Source organism: Bos javanicus, chromosome 6 (assembly GCF_032452875.1).
Source record: "Bos javanicus breed banteng chromosome 6, ARS-OSU_banteng_1.0, whole genome shotgun sequence".
In the NCBI taxonomy this organism is placed as follows: domain Eukaryota; kingdom Metazoa; phylum Chordata; class Mammalia; order Artiodactyla; family Bovidae; genus Bos; species Bos javanicus.
Window position 1 is genome coordinate 40,429,636 of NC_083873.1, and position 24,170 is coordinate 40,453,805.

Below are 24,170 nucleotides of genomic sequence, written 5' to 3' on the forward strand. Positions count from 1 at the left end.
CTGTCAGAATATCTGTTTTGATTGATTTTTGTGGCTCTGGGTAAGAAACTTCATAGTTTCAATCTTGTTTTATTTAGTTTTAAAGTTGATAGAGAAAAGGAGACTGTTATATGTTTTATTTGTGAGAAATAAATGGAGTAGTAGATTCTGTCACTCTATTCAGAATTACCATTTTCATTTGGCTGGGTATTTTTCATTAATTATATTTATTTCCATATATATAGTTAAGAATATCAGAGGGTAAAATAGTTCCTTGGATGACTGAGGTGTTAACATCTACAAACATGAAAAATGGAAGCACAGCTGTATGATTAATTTTCCCAGGGATTCGTTAGAAAAGCATTGAAATTTAAGCTTTTATGGCATACTCAAGCTTTGCAATTTAAGAGGTACTTTTCTTGGTGGGAAAATGCTAAATAGAATAATGAGTTTTTGTTCTGACATCCTGGGCCTGTCTGAGAAATTCTGCAGCTGCCTGTTCCATGGTATGATTTATTTTTCACAACAGTGAAGTACCTGATGCCATATGATGTAATAATACTGTTTCCAGTAGAAATTTGAACATGTTGTATCACCAATTGCTCTATTACATATAAGCAGTCCGTGGACTCCTTAGTGGCCAGAATTTGAATTCTTTGTTGTGTTATATTAATTAAAGATAGAGTCGGTCTAACATGCACCCATTCTAATGTGGCCGGAGAGTTTAGGTGTTACATAGCTTTGACATTCGTATCAGTATTACTTGTGTCACACCTCAGGTACTTACCATTCATATGAGTGCACAAATTCTGAAGCCCTTGGAGTTACTCTGAGATTCAGAGTTTTATTGGATTGGGGAGTCCAGCCTTGTACAGCCAGCCCAGTGCTTGCACTAAAATCTGGAGCTAGTACCTTCTTAGAATAGTTATTTTATCCCATCATTGTTCTGATCATTATAGAAATAACTTAATTCCCTTAATGTCAGAGGCCTCTTTAAACTATCCTACTCTGATGGGGACAAATTGGACCTGAGAATTTCAAGCACGGTTTGGTTAGCCAATGTGTTCCTGAGCACAGACGCCAGGAATTTTTCTATATTTTCTTCCCAATGAAAATCTGGACCTGACAAGACTACTGCATTCAGGTTCCTACATGCCTTTTTCATGATGCTTTACGTAAAGTAGCAGTTTCTTCTGAACTGGTTTCCATGGGTCCATCTTTGGCTTTAGGTTTGCTATGTTATTCTGTATCCATTTCTTTGAGTCTTTGTTTTTACCTTCTCTTCCTTCCTTTTCCCAGGCTCCCTTCCTACACCTGATCCTCTTGAATGTTTTCTCCACCTTAAAGTGATTCAGTTCAGTGCAACTTCCTCTGAGAAGTTATTACAAAGCTTCATTTCTCTGCTGTCAGATCTCTTTCTTTGAAACATATGCAAAAAAAAAAAAAACAACTCCAAAGCTTAGCACAAACACTTTTGAACCAAAATGTGACATCTCAAAAAGCTATGATGTGGGAACCTGCCAAATAGTCAAGAGCTATTTGGTGCTTAATAAGAATTGAGACTCTTCTGTTTTTTTTTTTTTTTTTCCTGGTCTTATCTATTGCTAATATCAATTTACCTTAATCCAGGCTAGGAATAAATAAAAATATTGCATTCAATAGAAAGTTCATAGCATACAAAACATGAAGCTATGATCACTGTAACTGTGGGTTGGATTTTGTGGGAAGTGAAGAGTTTTGCGAATTGGCATTGGAGCAGATACCTAAACCAGGCAATGTTTGTATCTCATCTACTAGCTGTAGCATTTTTGTCTGTATGTGAAATGAGCTCATTTACAAAATATCAACCAACCATCTGCAGATTTTGAAATCAGTGGCACATAAGTGGCCTTTAATTATAGGAAGGTATAAATTGGACTCCAGAGCTTTATCCAAGTCTGCTTCATCCAAGTCTGCAGTTAAGGAGGCATTTCCTTATATTGTGGCTGCACTGTTTGAGATTTAAGTTTGGAATCTGATTAATGAGCCTGAGATCTTGGAACAGAAACCCTACTGTGCTCAGGGAATATAATAATGTTGTCATTGTTTAAAAATCATTCAAGTTGCAAGTTGCTTTACTGCTTGGAGACTTTTTTACTCTATCTCTCTGAGGCATTCACTGAGAAAATGAACTCTTTACTAGGAGCAAATAAGACTTCATAGGGAAAGCTCATAAATTACTATGGTGAAAATTTTTACATTTAGCACACATGTCAAGAATCAAAATGGATATGATTTGTTAACAGAGAAAATTCAGAGATCTGAAAGCAGTTTCAGAATGAGGTCATGATGTGATGAGCAGGCTATAAAACACGGCTACCCATTTTCAAATTAAATGAACCACCATTGGGAAATTTATTAAATATATTTAAGCCCGTGTAACCAAAATACCACAGTACATAGTTATTGATTTATTAGAGGACAAAACTCTGTCCTTTCCTACTTCAGAGATTGACAGGATAAATTTTAAGAGTCAGTATTGTCTGTTATGTAACCCTTACTCTCCCTTCCCCACCCAAGTCCTCCAAACCATTCTTTTCTACCTAATTTGATCCATCATCTGTCCAATGTAGAGCATATGACTGTTGATTGCTAGGATTCTTTAGACAAGATTAATCTTTGGAAAGCTTTAACTCACCGTGACTCTAAATTAAAATGACTGTTAAGGATTAAGTAAGACTCTGAAGTGGCTAAACAATAATTAAAAATCCATTCCAGGATTTCAGTATTAGCTTGAGAGTTGTGTTTCTTCTTACGGTTTATCATTTTTTAAAAGCTGTTATTATATCCTTTCTAAAAACAAGGCATTTCTTGAAAGTGAATTGTCAAAGAATTCCTCAAATTAAACTAGCTCAAAAGTTATAAAAATGAACATTGGAAACATGGCACCCTTGAGATGTTGAAAAACTTGACACCTTTTCCTAAATAAGCTCTATGAATTCAGATGTTGCACTGAAAAATGTGGTTTTGCATGTTTCCTAGGAGGCAGAACCCTGTATCTGCTTTGAGACTGTTTTTAATTAACCTTCTTCTCATAAGACCATATACAAAGTTGAAACAAAATTGATCACTTTTTAACCATGGATATTGCTTGATGGGAATGGCATACGTTCAGTAAGTGAAAGTTTCCATACAAGTTGGGCATGTAAAAACTTAGAATGTATTTTGCAGAAAAAATTCAGAACATTTTAATTTTTCCATTATCTCTTTGTTTTCCAAATCTCCTATGCCCACACACAAACCATTATGTGCACATCTTACAAGTAAAGCTGCCTGTTGTTAAGTCGCCTGGTTTAGCTGAGATCTCTCGCTGCCTGTGATGGCGTCTGCCTTTTGCCTCATTTGCTCCTTGTTTGTGCGTTTGGCCCGGCTGTAGGTAAGAAATGTGAGCCTTGCTTCAGTTTGCTCTCTCACCCTGGGCTTCTCTGTTGTTAATGCTGTGCTTTGGCTTCCTGTGCTCTGCTGTGTACTGCGATGTAAAACGTCTTTTGTCTCTTCTGTCTTTGTTGCTGCCAGCTGCTAATCTGAATGAGGTGGAAAAAGGTTAGTTGCCTTTTAAGTCTATTATGATTTTATTTCAGTTTCCCTTTTTCTTTTAAAGCTATATAGATTTCATGGTGTGTATGTGGTAAAAGGAATGTTGACTAAAATGAAATCTGATATGAATATGTCAAATCAGTCATTCATATCCTTGATATGTGGATAGCTATACCAAACACTTACAAAAGGGTGTCTGAAATGCACTTTACCAATTTCCAGAAGGCTGCAAAAGAAGCTTTCTGAGTGGGCAGAAGAAGTGGCAAAAAAGAAAGACTAATGCTTTCTAGTTTCTTCTTGTCTATATGCTTTTCCTTTTTTAAAGACCTTCCAAATGTATTGTTTTTATCATGAAAAATGTAAGTCAGTTAGTGCAATAGGTAGACTGTAGGTAGAAAAAATGTTAAATAGTGAGAATTTTCCCATAATTTTAAATTAATATCTTCAGTAATTTGAAACATGAAAAATACTGAGGTGTATACATTGGTTAAAACATTTTATGAGATAAAAATTACGAAGCCCAAGAAGTTGTTTTTTTTTTTTAAATGACGTCAAACTCATAGAATGTCACGTGTACTAGGCAGTATTTTTAAAGCATAAAAAGATCATATTACATCCTTGGCCTTTATGGTCTGCATGATTTCCCAAATATATCAGGGTCTGGGAAGGGAAGTCCTGGAGTGACAAGGGCGATCAGCATGTCCTGGGAGTCATCATGGAATCTTTGTTGAATTTTTATCTTAAAAATTCAGAATTATATCTAATAATATTGTTTTTTTACTCATTCAGCTTACCACACTTTCAAGTGCCAAGTTTAGGCACATTATCCTAAAAGGGTGTGCTTGCCTTGACAGTTCCAGTTGTATATATGGCATTAGCAGTATGATTCAAAGACTAACATGGACTATATTATATAGTAGCTCTGTCTCCTCTTCATTTTTTTCTGCTACATTGTTCAGAGGATTTATTGGTTGTTCACTTACTCTTACTATGTGCAGAGTTAAGTTAAAAAGCATGAAAAAAAAGTTTTGTCTTATTTGAGAATGTATAAAATATAGTCTATGCATTCTCTGTGGATTAATGCATCCAGTACCATCCTTGGTCAAATATTGTCTTTTTTACAAGTACTAAAACAATTGGTGGTTTGGGACAGAGACTTCTAAGGCCTGATTCTATCTCAGGAAACACAATGGCCATTATTCTGTCACAAGAATATGTCCTGAAATAGTTATATATATACATACTCTCAGGAGCAAGCTTGACAGTATGATAGTGTTTTAAATCATTATGTGGTTTCATGTATTGACTAAATTTCACGCTTGTGTTTACAAAAGATGTCTCTTATTTCCAAGAACCTGCTGCTGACTAAATTTGCTTTTAAAAGCAGTCAAATCATTTTCTATTATTTGAATCCCAAACATAAGTAGAAATGAAGTTTCAAAGTCTTTATAGCACTCAGAGTGATTTCCGTAAGTAAAAAGAAACTCTGTAATTAGCTGACGTATCCTTAAGTTGAACTCTGTTGTTATTCAGTTGCTAAGTCGTGTCCGATTCTTTGCAACCTCATCGACTGTAGACCACCAGGCTACTCTGTCCAGGGATCTTCCCAACCCAGAGACCAAACCCATGTATCCTGCTTGGCAGGGGGATTCTTCACCACTGAGCTACCTGGGAAGCCCCAAAGAACTCTGTAAATATGAGCAATAAATATTTGAGCAATAACTTCTATAAAACAGGACTTCCCTGGTGGCTCAGACAGTAAAGACTCCACCTGCCAGAACAGGATACCTGGGTTCAGTCCGTGGGTTGGGAAGATCCTGTAGAGCAGGAAATGGCAACCCACTCTGGTATTCTTGCCTGGAGAATCCCAGGGACAGAGAAGCCTGGTAGAGTACAGTCCGTGGGTCACAAAGAGTCAGACTTGACTGACCGACTTTCATTTGTTCACTTGCTTTGTATAAAACAGCAACAAAGCACTTACCTGAAGATGTGTGTGTTCTCAGTCACTTCAGTTGTGTCTGACTCTTGGTGATCCCGTGGACTGTAGCTAACCAGGCTCCTCTGTCCATGGGGATTCTCCAGACAAGAATACTGGGGTAGGTTGCTGTGCCCTCCTCCAGGGGATCTTCCTGACCCAGGGATTGGACCTGCGTCTCTTATGTCTCCTGCATTGGCAGGCAGGTTCTTTACCACTAGCGCCACCTGGGATTAGGGGTCCAGATGCAAACAAGTGTCTAACTGAACCCATGGCCTGCATTCTAACTTCGGGACCTTCCCCTGGAATTAGTCCCTTCTTATTTACTGCCATATTCCAGATTTGGCATTTTTCACATCCCATAGTGGTTCTGACTCATCCTTAGTGCCAAACAAGCTTTCCTTCTGCTGTCTCCTCAGCTGGCTATAAATAATTGACCATCATGCACATTTGAAAAGGGTAAATCCATAGTCACAAAATTCAGATGCAGACAAGCAATCTACTTAATCTACACATGAAAACAAGAAAGTGTCTAATTGGTGCCTGTATAATTATCCTGATGACCAGGCTACCTTCCATTACATAGGGCAGGTGGGATACTGATGAATTTATGAAGCTAACAGGAAAAGCTCACATTTCTCATCCAGGCACTAAAATGTATCAACTCTGGGGCCTCTCACAATCTTTAATGACATCTGACCCACTTCATTTTGATGTTTGAGAATAGTGTGGAAGAATGGAAGAATGTATAAGAAAACACTTGAAAATGTTAGATGTCTATACTCCAGAAATATCATGGGCTGTCATAGAGGACAAGTTCAAGTTTTCCATCATTTAATTTCAACTGTCATTGCTATAGTGACATGGTTTAGATGATTGATGTCATTCCCAATGATGGAGGAATTCTAACAAACTTTTGATAGAGAAAATTCTACCTAAAATAAGTTATATTCATGAAGGAAATTTCTCCCCCAATGGTTTTCAGTACTGTCTTTTTAAAAAATTATTATTTTTCATTTTATTTACCATACTTACATCCAAAGGAAAAGATTTGTTTATGAATAAGTCTTTGGTTTTCTTTGCCCTCTTATTATACTTTGAAGTATAAGGAAATATTGAATACTGAAGAACTCTTCAATTTGGCTGCCTTTTTTTAGGGTTTTTTGTATATTTTTGGATTTTCATGATCTCTATTGACAGTGGCTCCTTCTCTCATTAATTATGCCTCAAGATGTGTAGGGTCTGTTTATCAGTGTCAATATAGGTGCAGTTGTACTTGCAGTCTGTTTTAACTAGAGAGAGTACTTTGGCAGCCTAATTATACTGTTTGGTTTGCATTCATCTTCCAACCTTTCAAAGCCTTCTTAAATGCATTTGAATCTTAGAAAAGATTTTAAGGATCCTATTTGCTCTGTAGTTAATAGACAACGCCCAGAACAACAGTTTAGCTTAACCAAGCCTTAGTCAATATAATTTGGACTGATTTATTCTGAAAACAAAATTAAATATTTCTGCAGTTTTTGTGGTTGTTGGAATTGGCTGCATTATTTAGACATAATGTTCCAGTGAGGAAGTACTGAAAAACACCTCCTTTTTATTTATTGATTTGAAGAGGTAAATTTTTCCATTTAAAAAAATTCAAAAGATATTTATTGAGAAAATACATTATTCAGGATACTGTGCTCAGAATTGAAAGTGATATGAGAATACATAAAACATTAGCCCTTGTCAAGCTCGTTGGCTTTGATTCTTCATTGCAAGTTCAGATTAGGTCAGTTGTTTCACCAGTATGAAGCAATCATTTCTCATTCCAAGAAAGTGAATGGCAAAATATAGCTACTTGACTAGTTTTTAAATAAAGAGAATAGTTTTTGAATACAAAGTGTAATCAAACTTTCTGGCAAATGAGCATTATAGAGCAACCCATTTCATATCATAAAGAACAAAAATGAGAATATAAAATGGTTTTCTTTTTTGAAATATATTAATTCCCCACATTTATAACATATTTCCTTGAGCCTTCCTGTTTTGAATTATGATAAACTTTATCTCATGAGAGATTGCACTCTGGCAGTGTTCATTATGCGTGTGTCCCATTTTGCACACCCTTTGAACCAAGAGGACATTTATCAGTGGCTAATATATCTCCAATGCTTTCATGCATTGGAGAAGGAAACGGCAACCCACTCCAGTGTTCTTGCCTGGAGGATCCCAGGGACAGGGGAGCCTGGTGAGCTGCCGCTTATGGGGTCTTACAGAGTTGGACACGACTGACACGACTTAGCAATAGCAATATATCTTCAAAAATTCACAGCCTCAAGATCAGTTCTCTATATTTCTATACTAACAGATTTGCTTAAGTTTGGAAACGTGGGTATGCTCTGGATAGTTTATTGATCATATTATGAAGGGCAGTTAACTATTGCTAATTGATAGAACAAATTTCAGGGTAGTAAACACAAGTAAGAAAGCATCAGATTATTGTTAAAAGGAACCTTTAAGAAGAATTAGCTCTTTTATAAAAAAAAAAGAAACTCTCTGTTCATAAGTTCATAACTCTCTGTTTACTTACTGATGGAAATAAATTCATTTATTATTATCACTACTGATAAGGATACTGACTATCCAGATTGGGGACTGGGCATCTGCTCGTGTTAATGTGCTCTGGTGCCTGGGATTATAACAATGAGCAAACCATGGAACAAATAGGACTGGCCTGGTTCACTGAAAGAAGAGGAAACAAATACTTTTCTTTCAGGTCCAATTCAATTAACCTGTCCTGGAATGGCTCCCATAATCCCATCAGCTGTATCCACCATCTAATACATTCCATCCATCTCCCTGCAAGATCTGTGAGAGGAGAGAGGATTGTATTCTTTATATGAATAAGTACAAATGAGAAATGTACAATTTTTAAGGAATTGCACAGAATTTTTTAAATTGGATAATGAAAAACATTCAGGTCTGTTTATCTTAATCTTTCTCAAACATTCCACTTACACTCATACTTCCTATTGATTCCAGAGTTCATCCTCTCTGTTTCCCATTGGGATAGTCATCATTTGGCAGACAAGATTATCAGGATATCTGAGTTAACAGGGTAGCCTATCAAGTCCAGCCCGCAAGGGCATACGTGAGGCTGGGATCTCAGAACACGAATCTGCTACCAGTGTTCCTTACTCTCTCTTCTTTCTTATATTATCCCTTATGCCATCCGGGTCTCCTTCTCCTTAACATGTATAAAGTATTTTCCTCTGAAAAGCAATCAAATAAGTGGTGTCTTTCACATTTTTCAACAGCCATTGAGTATCTAATTTGTGGCAGATAATTTGCAGATAATGACAATGAAGAGATACAAAACTATAAATAAAGCTATCCATCCCTTACCCTCAAGTAGTGTAACTTTAGGAAGTGAAATATCAATTTATTTCCAGTAGGTTGCTTTTTTTTGATACCTTTCTTTGCTGTGCCAGTTCATGTAGAGTAGAATTAGTAGCATTTTTCCAGGTTTTTCTTGATTGAAGGAAGAGCTCACAATGCAAGTATTTGAAGAATGACGTGTTTGACCCTCCAGAACTCTGTGGCTTGGGGATGCTGTCAGGAATTCAACCAGACTTCCTCCTTTGTTATAAGTGTATTTGAAAATGTCATAACAGATTAAATTTAACACTAGAATTCTGGTTCAGTTATCCAGATTGTGGTCATAAGTAACCTTTCCATTTTTATTAATATCAACGATCCTTTCATATTAAAAAGAAACTAGCTTGGTAGAGTTTATCAATAGGAATAAGAACAGGCTGCAGCGGAATCCTTCCACTCCCTTCATACATCCATGATCCCCCAAATGGACCCTGAGATTATTTCTGTTTCAGAGAAGAAAGAAACTAATCTGCTTATATTAGCAAAAACTAGTGAGAGTTAAGTGTTCGAACAGTGTCATATGCCTCTATCTAAAATCATTTGTTATGTTTGTAAATATGGCCAACCTGAACATACAGTGCTAACGTTTGGAAAAATATAAATGAGATACTTACTAATTAAAACCCACACTTTCTTATTGCTCAATTAGTGAAAAAAATGAATAATCAACAAAGTTGAATTGGAACATTCCTGGAACCCTGATCTAGGGACAACCTCTTCTCTGTTAAGCAGGCTTTGATAACTGAGTAAGCTTCTGCAAGATATGCTGTTGCCTAAATTTCTTGGTAGATGGAAAGCAACTAATTGTCAATCCAACAACTCTTCAAAAATGTCTTCTTTTCTAAATGGCACAGTTTACCTTGCCAAGAGAAGTCTCTTTAAGGATAATAGTCAATTTTGCATCTGTATGGTATATTTTTCAATAATAAATAAAATAATAAGTTATTCAGCCTGTTTGTAGGGCATGATGCTGTCCATCACCAGTCACTAAATGAAACTTAAGGGAAACTTAAGCATCTATCTTATGTCTCTATTTTTTTCCAGATTTTAACTCCTCCAGAGTAAGGACTTTGTCATGCACATTCTTTTATTTGCTGAGTCTAGTTCAAAATAGTTTCTCCCCAATGTATTATTATGAAAATTGTTAAACTAAAGTTAAGTTTGAATTTTGGTCAAGTTTAACAGCACCACTCCAGAATACATGTAAAATACTTCTATATGTTGTTAATTTCCTCTTACACTATTCTTACTAGTTTCAGGAAAAAATTAATATTCTCTCTCATGGATTATATGATATCTTCATTATTCATTGATTTGACAAAGAATCACCACAGTTAAGAATTTTCAACTGTGCCATAAGTTAAACCAGTATACTTTAAGAAAAAGCATGTTTTAGAAATGTGTCTTTAGAAAATGTAAGTTGTTTTTAGTGACAAGGCTCAACTCAGGTGTCATCCATCTACCATAAGCTTTGATGACTTTGATGTAATTTAATAAAACACTTTCAAGATTATTATTTTCTAATTAATGATAATAGAGATGTTGGTAGTTGTTTTTCATTGCAACTGTTATTCAAAGTTCAAGCCAGTCTCCAGATTTATTGTTAAATAGATGAAACAGAAATTAAACTCACTTTTCTCCCCATACCCATAAGACAGTAGTTTATGATTCTCTTGCTATTATCACCTTTAATACCCTAAGAGGAGGAGAATCTTCATCACTGTTTGGGTGGCCTGTCCTGCAATCCTCACCATTTAATGCCAATGCCTCTTGGAGAGAGGGCCAAGGACTGATTGGTCCAAGTCAACCAAGACTCAGTGCTTCTCAGAGAGGCATCCAACTCTGGCAGTGAATGGAGAGCTAAACCATACTGATACGCTCTTTTCAAACCTTGACTCTTGAAGTGCAAAGGTCATGGTTTGGGGCCACTTCCTCTCCTTGTTCATTGCTTATTACAGACTCTGTTGGGGAAGCTTAAAGAGTATTTCAGACATGGGAGAGAACAGTTACACGGAATGAAATAAAAAAGGAAAGAGGCAGAAGGGAGGAAGGGAAGGAAGGGAGGGAAGGAAAGATGTAAGGAGAAAAAGAGTGAGAGAAGAAAAGAAATAGTTGCATAAGTTGAAAGTTTTATTCCCCACCATGCTGCTGCTGCTGCTAAGTCGCCTCAGTCGTGTCTGACTCTGTGCGACCCCATAGACAATGGCCCATCAGGCTCCCCTGTCCCTGGGATTCTCCAGGCAAGAACACTGGAGCGGGTTGCCATTTCCTTCTCCAATGCGTGAAAGTGAAAAGTGAAAGTGAAGTCGCTCAGTCGTGTCCGACTCTTAGCGACCCCATGGACTGCAGCCTACCAAGCTCCTCCATCCATGGGATTTTCCAGGCAAGAGTACTGGAGTGGGATGCCATTGCCTTCTCCGATTCCCCACTATAAACACCCAATAATTTAGAATTTACCAGCTATTTTGGTTTACTAGTGCTACTATAACAAACTATCACAAACTGGGTGATTTAAATTATAGGAATTTAATGTCTCACAGTTATGCAGGTTAGAAGTCCAAACTCAAGGTATCAGTGGCATTAGAGCCTTTTGGGAGAAGGACCTGTTGCAGACATCTCTGCTCGGCCTGTCAATGGCCATCTTCCCTCTCTGTCTATTGTATGGGCTGCCCTCTGTGCTGGGTTTCTTGTCCTATAGGAACATCATGGGCTTCCCTAGTGGCTCAGGGGTGATTCCTGAGCCATTCCACCTGCAGTGCAGGAGACACAGGGTCAATCCCTGGGTTGGGAAGATCCCCTGGAGGAGGGCATGGCAACCCATCGCAGTATTCTTGTCTGGAGAATCCCATGCAGAGAGTAGCCTAGCAGGCGACAGTCCCAAGGATTGCAAAGAGTCAGACACAACAGCACAGGCACCTGTAGGAGCATCAGCCATACCAGATTAGGGCCCACCTGCAGAACTCATTTTAACCTGATTACTTCTGTAAAAGCCCTATCTCCAAATAAGATCCCATTCTGGGGTACTGAGGGGCTGCACATATTTTTGAGGGGGAACTAGAGGGGGAACAAATTCAACCCTTGACACTTAATCACTATATTTCAAACTCTTGATTTTTGCCCCAGAAAACCTGATCTTTTCAGTGTTCTCCGTGTCACTGAAAGGTAGTTCCAGTCTTCATACCAGTCTTCTAGAAATCTAGAAGTTCCAGACAGCTTCCTCTCTCCCCTGTGCCCACCCAATCCAACACCAGTTCCCATCTCTTTTGTTTCCCAAATGTCTCTCCAGACTGTCTACATCTCCTCTATAATCACCTGAGTACCAACTGTGTCGTCTCTCACCATTTGTATCTGTCTCCGTGCAATCCATCCTCCACTAGAGCCAGAATGTTCTTTCCAAGATACAGATGTCAGCTGGCCATCCTCCATCATAAACCCTTCAATGGCACTCACTGCTCATTAAGTAAAGACATTCTGCCTTGTGGCCCCTGCTACCCTCTGTGACCTTCTCTGCCACCATGCTCTCCCAGCTCACTCCCAGTGTCTCAGAGTTCATGTTTTCCATGTCACCTCCTGCACAGAACCTCTGCCAGTGCTCTTTATCCCCTCTTCACCTGCAATCCAAGCCCTACTTCTTCAGAAAAAAAAAAAAAACCTCCCTTACAGTCAGTTGCCCTTCTAGAGCAAACCAGAGCACATATTAGCCTTCATCACTCAGGTTATTTTATAGTTACTTGTGAAATTATTGCATCAGTATCTTTCTCCTCCTCCTCTCATGTATGAGCTCCATGAGAACAGGGATATCATTTTTTGTTATTCACCATCGTACTCCTCGCATTAACACCAGTCTTCTTATATAGTATGTACTCAAAATATATGGTGATGTTAAAAATCTGGAGGTTGGCTACCAGAATCATTCGTTAAAAAAAAATGCAAAGGCAGATCTCACCGTAGATATCAGGCAAGAAGTTTGTGGAAGAGTTCTAAAACTATTTCAGTGAGTGTGGTAACAAGATATGCAAATAAAAAAATGACATAAGACACCAGAAGTACAAATGAAGATGAAGGAAGGGCCACATGTGTTTAAGAAGTAGGGAACTTTAAAATCAGGTCCATGGATCTAAACTGAAGCAGGACACAAGGCCCGCTCCAGGCACTGTTTCCCATAGGAACCATCAAGTTCGTTGAGATTTCTGCCTCGTTGCAGTAATATGCACAGTATTGGTACCTCAGTGGAATTAAGGTACATGCCGACACTGTTCTTACCACTGATGCAGTAATGTTGTTTGGTTCAGCTAAGGCATGATGCTTCCTTTGCTGACTTGCTATCTGCCTTATCCATCTCCTTAGAAGCACTTTGCCTTTAAAAAAAATAGCCACAGTTGACCTTGCACAACTTCAATTCCAGAACCTCGTTTTACTTGTAAAGAACTGGGGCCCAGAACAATAAAATAGTTCACTTTTCTGCAACCAGTCCATTGTTTTATATCAAATAAGTCACAGAAGATTATTCCAAGCAGTGACTCAGTAACCCTCATGTCATTTCACCCAAGTAATAATTTTTTCTCCCCAGGATCTCTTTATGCTGATTCACTCTTTACTCCAAACAGAGCATTAACTCCAATGATCCAGCTCTTACTGCTCCACCCACAAGGTGACCATAGCATTTGTCACCCAGATCAGGGCATGTGTATGTGAGTGCATGGGGACACTATTGAAAATCACCTTGGGACAGCAGGTATAAAGCAGGACTGTCTGGAGCAAGCCAGGATATACAGTCATATTACTGCTACATCAGATTCTTCAGAAACCACACTGACAGATGCTCAGTAAGCAGTGAACTACATCTTCTTCTGGATTCTGAGGATAACTTGTAGGAGAGGGCATCACTCCTACCTTACTGTGTCAACAGCTCTCATTAATATAATTGTAGAGTTTAGTCATTTCAAACCTCACTGTCTGCCATACTTAACTGACAGACACAATCAGGAAGACATGATCTAAAATCTAGATGTCACTTTCTTACCAAAAAAAAAAAACCCTCTGTTTAGGACATGTGCTGTTCTCTCTTCACAATTTTCAGTTGATCATTCACTAACTTCTGTTGTCTTGAGAAGGTAATGGTACATTCCTGGTCGACTCCTCTGTTTCTTCTCTACAACACAGGCAACCAGCCAACACATACGCAGAGCTTTACCTTCTCATCAACAGAAAACACTGAAAGCTAGAAGCACAAAGAAGATTAATTTGCTCATCTGATCAAAAGTGAAATCACAAATGCCAGGCAATGATTGGGTTCCATGCTATTGTTTTGTCATTGGAGAGTTTTAAGGGCTCAGGATGAACCCAAATAAATAGGATTTACTGGGATTTTGTGGAGTTGGTTGGAGCCAAATTATGAATCCAACGTTTGCCTAGACTCTGTCTCTTGAGGGATTTATGAGCACTGAAATTTAACCTGTGCCCAACCACATTGCCCTTAACCACTTCAATGGCCTGACTTACCTTTCCCCCAATGCCATGTTAGAGATGTAAAGACCTGCTTATAAGTTCATAGATTACAGCTCACCCTTCCATCCATTCTGTCACCTCACACACTTCATCATTTCATGAGAGGAGGGAGCCCTTGATGATATGATATCAAGAAGGCCTTGGATCATCAAAAAAAAAAAAAAAAAGAAGAAGAAAAGAAACAAATTCAGTTAACTTTCCTTTCCTTTATTCCCCGCCCCCCCAATTTTTCCACTAACTCAGTACTAGCTCTGACTATACATACCTCAAAAAGAAAAAGTACATAATATCCTCTCAATACTGTGAGGTTTGGGAGAAATAGTTCAGTAGTATTAATAATTAAAAGCATATAAGTGCATTAGAGTCTTTTGTTTCCATTCTTCTCAGAAATCTAACACAGTGTTCAAATGTCCAGTTTTCCTTTTATGGTTTAGGACTATGTAAACCTCCCTGCATTTGTCTATGGAGCTTGCTTCATTTCCCATTTTGTATTAAGCTTCTATATCTTACCACTGTGAGATGTTATTTGAAAGCTGACTTCCCCCAAATACAGCAGAACACAATGTAATTTGAAGAAATTCAAGAAACAGTTTAATGAAAGCACTTATTTTTAATATTTAAAAAGTGTTTAAGTGATGTTTAAAGGAAAGAACATAAGCTAATTGTTGTTAATGATGAGTGGCTAATCATTAAGTAGAAATTAAAGAGAAAGAATATCTAAAGGTGGAACTCAAAGAAGTTGAATATAGGTCAACAAGATAGAGTTCTTTCCTTAAAAGGCATGAATGTTTCTTTCAACAAATATTATTTTATTATGTCATTATCCCATACCCTAGAGAGATATAAAGACAAATATTGAAAACATGCTGCTCTCAGTGATCTTCCAATCAAAGAAAAGAAGTGAGATAAACACTAATGAATACCCAGTGCATCCAAAGCAGTACAACCCTACAAGCTTACCTTATACGGTTGTCATGAACATTAAGCAACTACATATTTATGCAATGTTAATTAAAGCAGTCTGATACACAGCATGCATGCATGCTCAGTCATGTCCAACTCTTTTTGACCCCGTGGACTGTAGCCCACCATGCTTCTCTGTCCATGGAATTTTCTAGGCAAGAATACTGGAGTGGATTGCCATTTTCCTTTTCCAGGGAATCTTCCCAGTCCAGGAATTGAACTCACGTCTCTTGCATCTCCTGCACTGGCAAGCTCTTTACCACTCTTTACCACTGAGCCACCTGGGAAGCTCCTCCCTGATACATAGCAGTAAGCACTGTTATACATGTTTATTAAGTCAATAAATAAATACACAAAATACATGTGCCTTAAGAGAATCACAAGCAAACATGATATAAAAAATTATTGAAACAAACTGATGTATAATGCCACCCTTAATAACATGTAACAGATGGTTGAAAAAATCCAGGAAGATTTCATAAAGAATAGATTATATAATGGATGAGAAAATTGACAGCAGAACTTATTAAAGTTACTAAGGCAAAAGGAAGCACCATTAACCCAGGCATAGCATTGAGATAAATTCATAAAATGGTGAATAGACACAGGTGACAAGAATATAGGGTGGAAGATTGGGCTTTAAAAGTGAGTCAGGCAGTAATGGGAAACAGATAATGCTTTGTATTATTTGTTAGTATTATCATATTTGGTGATACTTAAATGAAGATAAGTCCTTTGGAAGTAACCAGCCAGTTTTACCAGAGTCAAATGTGCAGCTATGTGATGGTCACAATGATCTATCATACACAACTTTAGCAATTAGCATTGCTATTCTGATGGCTAAAGTAATTAGTATAGTTATTGGTATTGATTAATGTACTGCTATGAATTCTTATGGGCTTCCCAAGTGGCTCATTTGTTAGAATCCACCTGCCAATACAGGAGACGTTGGTTCAGTCCCTGGGTCTGAAAGATCCCCTGGAGAAGGGAATGGATACCCACTCTAGTAATCTTGCCTGGAGAATCCGATGGACAGAGAAGACTGGCAGGCTACAGTCCATGAGGTCACAAAAGAGTCGGACATGATTGAGCGACTAAACAACAATGTGCTATTCTTTTAAGATAGATTCTTTATAAAATCATGAAATCTTGATATTGAGGTAGCTTTCACATTTAAGCTGGCATGCTTAGTCTTAAAGCTGTTGTTTAGTCAACAGTTTCTTAGACTAATCTCCTTTCTCACTCCTTTCCACCTTAAGTTTATGGAGAAATACTTAACAGAGAATTAAGGGTTGACTCCTGTTTTCTTCTCTTAGAAAGGAAGTTCTTTCTCTGTCTCCAGCTCAGACTTTATCTACTGGTAGACTGGGAGCTGATTGAGAGCAGAGTCCCTTACATCCATCCTTGTAAGCCCCAGCATCTAGTCCAGTACCATCTAGTAAATCCTTATGAACTGTGGTTTAGAATGTCTTAATTGGATTGGATTGGATTATATTAGATCACAATGAATAAGAAGTAAAGCATTTCCTCTTATCATTTTTCAAATAACTTATTATTTGCATATAAAGTGAAGCATACATAGAATAATATTTAAACTGCCTTAGATATAGACTACTGTAAAGAGTCTGTATCCAACTGGATAGATTTAATTTGAAAACTGACAGCAGTTTCATCACAGTAGCTTGATAGATTACAATGAATACATTCCATCAAGCTGTATCATTTAAAGTAATACTAGTTGAAAGTAAAAAGCTTTAAATAAACCCTGTTTAAAAATAGCTCATCATGTATATGTTGATAAAAATTCTTTGTATCACAGATTTAAAGACACAGAAAGTCTTCTTATAAAAGAAATATATGAGACTTTTAGTGCAATTAGTTCTCTTTAAGAGACAGGGAAAAAACTAATTATACACCACATTGATGTAATTCCAAACTGAGTACATGTATATACTTAAACCACGGGAAAAGATCCTTGAAGTGTAAATGATATACCAAATTTAGTTGTTAGGCAACTATTTCTACCATTTGGCTAAGTATACCTTAGAAGAACAGTCTGTAACAAAGAGATTTGCTTCAGACTCCTGATTTTTTAACCAATGCTGCTTTAAATCTACGCACTTTGAACACATAAAAGTTCTAATTGTTTCTTGGAAATGAACAACAGCTGCCTATAGAGGTATCGCTTTATTCCTTTATTTACTGCATATAAAATCATTTAAAGGTAAGGTAGAAAAGGAAAGAACTTTTAAATCTTATATCTTTCCCGACAACTTAAAAATCTCACACAATAATCAGGAAAGTGTTCTCACTGAAAATCATATTTGGTCTAATGTGTCTGAAAATAATATATGATTGTATTATTTATATATGAAGAAATCTCTTTAGAGATAATCAGACATGCAATTCAGCACAGAGAGTCTAGAATCGACATGGTTATGCTTGTAGTTCTTATTTATGGATGACAATTATTCTTTATAAACTAGTTGATGGAAAGAAGCGTACATTCTCTATCTTGATTGATTCTCCTTTTGCTGTTTTCTTTCTGTCGTGATGGATGTAGCTGAGGTGTATTCTGTTGAGCTGTTCCAATAAGTCATAAAAAGGAAACAGTCTTTTTTTTTCTGGGCTTATAAGACCTTGGAGACCCTGAAGATTTGAGAATTATTTTTTTTTTCAAACATAAAACAACAGAATGAGCCAGATATAAAAGGATACCTACCAAATGATTCTATTTACATCAAGCTCAAAAACAGGCACAAATAATCTATGGTCAGGGTAGTGGTTACTTATCCTTGGAGTCAAGCCTCTGGTAAATGATGATGGTAAATGCTGTGTTTTCAGATATGGATGCTGGTTATATGAATGGGTTCAGTCTGTGACCATTTGTTAGCTACTCATTTATCTTTTGAATATATATTATACCTCAATAAAAAGTCCAGATGAAAAAGAATGAATAAAAATGAAAAGCATCCATATTTCCTTTTCCTCCAGTGTACTACATTCTAAAGGGGCTCCTCCTACTCACAGTTTGCAGCAGTTGCGTTGTCCCAAGTCATAGAAATGTTTAGCAGCAGAACCAGCATTTTGGATCTTCTGCTTCCATGCCTTGTGATTTTTTATTTTTGCCAATCACAAGCTATGCTTACCTCTCAGACCCATGACACGGCCTGCTGGCAGGAAAGCTTTTAACCTTTCTCTATGACCTAATGCCATTTGCCCTGTTAACAGGAGAGTTGTGTGAGGAGAAACTGGACTTCTGTGCCCAGGACTTGAACCCCTGCCAGCATGACTCCAAGTGCATCCTGACGCCAAAGGGATACAAGTAAGTCTGAGGTTGCATTGAAGCTCATGATTGGGGGAGGAGGGCCTTTCTTCTTTTATTTATTTAGGTATTTATTATTTATTTGGCTACACCAGGTCTTAGTTGCGGCATGCATGATCTTTGATCTTTGTTGCAGAATGTGGGATCTAGGTCCCTGACCAGGGATTGAACCTGGGCTCTCTGCATTGATAACTCGGAGTCTTAGCCACTGGGCCACCAGGGAAGTCCCAAGGATGGCCTTTGTTTAAGGAACCCTCTTCTTTCAGGATCTAGCTTCACACCTTTGCTCAGGATTTATAGGGCATTTTCCCCAGGGTTATTGGCATTCTTATAAGTGTTTATTTACAGTATGACCTTTTTTTAGTACACCAAAGAATTTCCTTTTGTTCTGTGACTTTTCAAGGGAAATTTTGTATGAAATAAAAAGGCCTTTGAATGTGTGTGTCTGTGTTTAATCACTCAGTCATGTTGGACTCTTTCCAACCCCATGGACTGTAGCCCACCAGGCTCCTCTGTCCATGGAATTTTTCATGCAAGGATACTGGAGTGGGTTGCCATTTCCTATTCCAGGGGATCTTCCCAACCCAGGGACTGAACACACATCTCTTAAGTCTCCTGCAATGGTAGGTGAGTTCTTTACCACTGGGCCATCTGGGAAGCCCAAAGTAGCCTTTACTTCAGTTCAGTTCAGTTCGGTCGCTCAGTCGTGTCTGACTCTTTGCGACCCCATGGACTACAACACGCCAGGCCTCCCTATCCATCACTGGAGTTTACTCAAACTCATGCCCATTGAGTCAGTGATGCCACCCAACCATCTCATCCTCTGTCGTCCCCTTCTCCTGCCTTCAAACTTTCCCAGCATCAGGGTCTTTTCAAATGAGTCAGCTGTTCGCATCAGGTGGCCAAAGTATTGGAGTTTCAGCTTCAAGCATCAGTCCTTCCAATGAATATTCAGGACTGAGTTCCTTTAGGATGGACTGGTTGGATCTCCTTGCAGCCCAAGGGACTCTCTCAAGAGTCTTCTCCAACACCACAGTTCAAAAGCATCAATTTTTCGGTGCTCAGCTTTCTTTATAGTTCAACTCTCACATCCATCCAAAATAGCCTTTGGCTGTGTTTAATTAAATTCACTTGAGACCCAATAGTGAAAGTCGCCCAGCTGTGCCCAATTCTTTGCAACCCAATGGACTACACAGTCCATGGAATTCTCCAGACCAGAATATTGGAGTGGGTAGCTGTTCCCTTCTCCAGGGAATCTTCCCAACCCAAGGATCAAACCCAGGTCTCCCACATTGCAGGCAGATTCTTTACCAGCTGAGCCACCAGAGAATCCCAAATAAATTCATAATATCTACTAGACACGTTGTTACCTGAATGGAAGTCATGTTTGGTAAGATAAGAAGTTTAAATTAATGTAACTGAATGTGTTTTGGTCTGCAATAATACTTTAACTACCCAAATGGAGGAAGACAGAGTGACCTATGTCCCAGGTCGCCTTGGTACAGTCCGTTTATATCTGTTGTCTCTAATTAATATTTAGTTAATTAGTGTTGACACTAATTTAGTGTCTCCTTCACTCATGTGCGTGTTTTGTGGGATGATAAAGCATCCAGTCATGCCAGCTAGCAATCTTCCTGAAACATGTTTGGTATCAAATGAAATTATTCCTTTGCCACAATTCTGTAATATTTTTGTTTGTTTGTTTTTTGGGTGTTATTTTTTTTTTCATTTTCCCCTAAACTCATTTATTTTTAATTGAAGGAAAATTGTGCTGGTCTCTGCCATGCATGACCATGAGTCAGCCACAGGTATACATGTGTCCCCTCCCTGTTGAACCTCCCTCCCACCTCCTACCCTTTTCCAGCCTTCTAGGATGTTACAGAGCCCTGGTTTGAGCTCCCTGAGTCATACAGCAAACTCCCATTGGTTATCTATTTTACACATGGAAGCATGTACACTGTCATGTGTAGAATTCTGTCATATTTTAAGGGTCTATCAACAGCAACTTCTTTTCTTAGACAGGCAGTAGTTTAGAAATCATCCTGTAGGTATCCTTTATTTTAAACATGAGGAAACCATGACCCAGAGAGGTCCATGTCTGTCCAGAGGTCTCAGTGTTACTCCGTGGTACAGCTGGAGCTGCATTTTATACTTCCCAGTTGGGTGATTTTTCTACTACAGGTTACCTCTGAGAAGTTTTGCACTTTATCACCACAGCAGGTTGTTTGTTACAGAAGGTAAACTGGATTCTCAGAAATGATACTGTAGGCTCAGGTTGAGTTGTGCCTACAGGAGACAACTAGCAAATAGCAATACTTGTTCCTTTTTTTAAATTTTTTTTTATTTTAATTGGAGGCTAATTACTTTGCAACATTGTAGTGGTTTTGCCATACATTTACATGAATCAGCCATGGGTGTACATGTGTTCGCATCCTGAACCCCCCTCCCACCTCCCTTCCCATCCCATCCCTCTGGGTCATCCCAGTGCACTTGTTTCTTTTTTTTTTTTTTTAATTTTATTTTATTTTAAAACTTTACATAATTGTATTAGTTTTGCCAAATATCAAAATGAATCCACCACAGATATACATGTGTTCCCCATCCTGAACCCTCCTCCCTCCTCCCTCCCCATACCATCCCTCTGGGTCGTCCCAGTGCTCTAGCCCCAAGCATCCAGTATCGTGCATCGAACCTGGACTGGCATCTCATTTCATACATGATATTTTACATGTTTCAATGCCACTTGTTTCTTTACCCAGTATTTATTGAGCATCTGCCATGGGTCAGGGCATGTGCTAATATTGCCATCTTTTGTTTTTATGGAGCTTTATGGCTATTTACTCTCTCATACTCAAGCTTAGTTGCCATAAGATTCAGAGAATTAAAAATTACTCAGGTCAGGAACAGTTTTATAAGAATACGTGGATTAGAGCTGGGACTAACATATTAATAATTGTCAACAGATTATTGAATATTCCAAGTTGAATGGGAGATGGGGTTGTATCACCTGACCCCTACTGCCTTTCGAAGATCAATCTGAATAAAATGTTTATTCTCAAGTTTCATTTAGAGAATATTTCAATTCAATTTGGTTTAAAATTCATTATTTTAGAATATACAGTTGCAGCACCTGTTCATTTTATTTGATGCTTTTTTTAAAGAAAATATATTTGATTCTACTTTTCATTATATTTTACTTTCCAACCGTATGTGGTAAAAACAAGTCTTATTGAAATCTTTATTTTATACAAAATCCTGCATTGCATTTTGTTCTTCCAAATACATAGGTATATTATTTTAGCTCTTACTGTCTTTGATCTCCCCGTAATGAATTTGGCAAATTGAACTTCCATCATTTACATAACAAATATTATCATTTCTTAGAGAAATTAATCAGTAGAGCAGATGGTTTTCCGGAAGGACTTATCTGCTGGACAGGTTTCACAAAGCTTTGTGAATTGTAATTACAAGATAAACTGTTAGTCAAACTTAATGGAAACCATTCAAAAATAAGTTCATCTTCAAAAAGACTAACCCTTAGTTTGGTATCTTCAATTACTATCAATTACATTGCATGCTCCTTATAGTGCATTTTACTGGATTATACATTAACTGATTTGGGAATGCATTGTTTTCAGCAGTAATTGTGAGTTTGTATGTAGTTTAGCAGGAAACAGGATAAATCATAGTGTTTGCTATTACTCCCATATTATAAATAATTGCACATTGTGGGAAAGGAAGTTGCAAAAATGTAAGTGAACTTAGAAACCAAAATTATATGAAGCTGCTAAAGAAAATTTCTACCAACAAATATTGTTTGGAAAAGTTGTCCTGTTCCTTCAACTACATTTTCTTATTACTAAGCTAATAGAGCTGGGTTTAGTTCTCTTGCTTTATTCTATACCTCATAAATCTCCTAAATTGCTTTGAGATATTTTTAGACTATGATATGCCTTAAGTAGAATTTTCAAGCATACATCTTACTTAGTCAGCTTTGGGGCTTCTAAACGATATATTTTATAGTCTTTGCTTTCTTCCTTGTTCCTTGTCAGATAATAGAGTTCAGGGAATGTGATACATTTTATAGATAATACAAACTTTAAGGAACTCATAATTAAATATTTTCTTCCTGTTTTGAAACTCTGCCTGAGGAGTCAAAGAAAGGCCAAAATGTTGGTCATGATGTGACTCTAAGTTCTGATGGGCTTGAAAAATAGTCTCTGTCGAGAAAAGAATATAAAATAGCTCTTAGACAGCCTCTTTGGTGCATACGTGGTTCTCTTATCTTTTACTTTGATTTCTCTTCTCAGATAAATAATTCAGAGTGTTTCAAAGCATTTCTTCTTCTTTTAATGCTCTGTACTTGAGCAGCTCTGCTCACATTAACATTGATGGAAGCCCTTTTCTCAGGCCTTGTCCATCTAGTTGAGAATGTCTATGACCATTTAGAATCCATTTAACTTCAGGCTTGTTTACTTTGCTTTGTTATGATTTAGCACTAAAACCACTGGCTCTAGAGCCAGCACGCTTATGCAGTGAGCTCATTTGATTTCTTAATTCATACATGCAAGGCTGTCTGTGGTGCCCTTAGACAGTATATACTCTCATTTATTTTAATTCATCAGTTCTCCAGTAACTCCTAAATCCTGATTTTGCATTTTCAGGCAAAACCTTTGGCATTCAATAATATTCACATTCACTAGAGTGTTTTTAACTATCCTCATTCACTTACATCTTAATGGCTTTGAAGTAGAAAAGTAAATAATTAGTACAGTCTAAACCATGAAGATTTTTTTTAGAATTATAAAGACTTACCTAGAATTATTTTTTAAAACCTATCATTTATTGATCATTCATTATATATAAAATGCTATGCAAATTATTTGTAGATAATGTTTTTATTTAAACTTTTAACAAACACCTGTGAGATGGAAATTACTATATATGTGTTATAGATGGGAGGAAGACATAGATTAAGCAATGTAGTCAAGATTACATACACTTCACAATGAAACCAAAATATGAACACAGCTCTGCCTATTTGCAAAGTCCAAATACTATTAGGCTAAAATAATTTCCTGGTTGTTGTTTTTTTTAAAGTCAGTAAACCCTTTCTTAAACTCCAAACAGAGATACTCATGGAAGCCAATGTGTAAAACTAATGAATCACAGCAGTAAAGTGTTGTTGGGTGGCGGGGTTCAGAGGGAAGCTGCCAGAAGCCCCCTCCCTATTTATGGCTATATCTGTAGGAGCTCCAATAGCTTCACAAAGCATAGTTTAATAATCGCTGCACGTGCCATATTGCTTTTCTCTGAGCACCTTTAAAGTACTGTGTCTTGGTGTCATAGATAGAATTCCAATGGTCAGCACTGATGAAAAAGTTTTTAAAGGTAACACCGAGTAACTAATTTAACAGCATAGGA

General features: G+C 37.5%; 1 protein-coding gene across 2 annotated transcripts in view; it reads left to right on the forward strand.

Moving 5' to 3' along the window:
• SLIT2 (slit guidance ligand 2) overlaps positions 1-24,170 on the forward strand; it is a 406,260-nt gene that overhangs the window by 351,724 nt on the left and 30,366 nt on the right. For both annotated transcript variants that reach the window (XM_061419763.1, XM_061419764.1), the window contains one exon: positions 18,653-18,746. In XM_061419763.1, the coding sequence (XP_061275747.1) occupies positions 18,653-18,746 (94 nt within the window). The remainder of the gene's footprint in view (positions 1-18,652; positions 18,747-24,170) is intronic.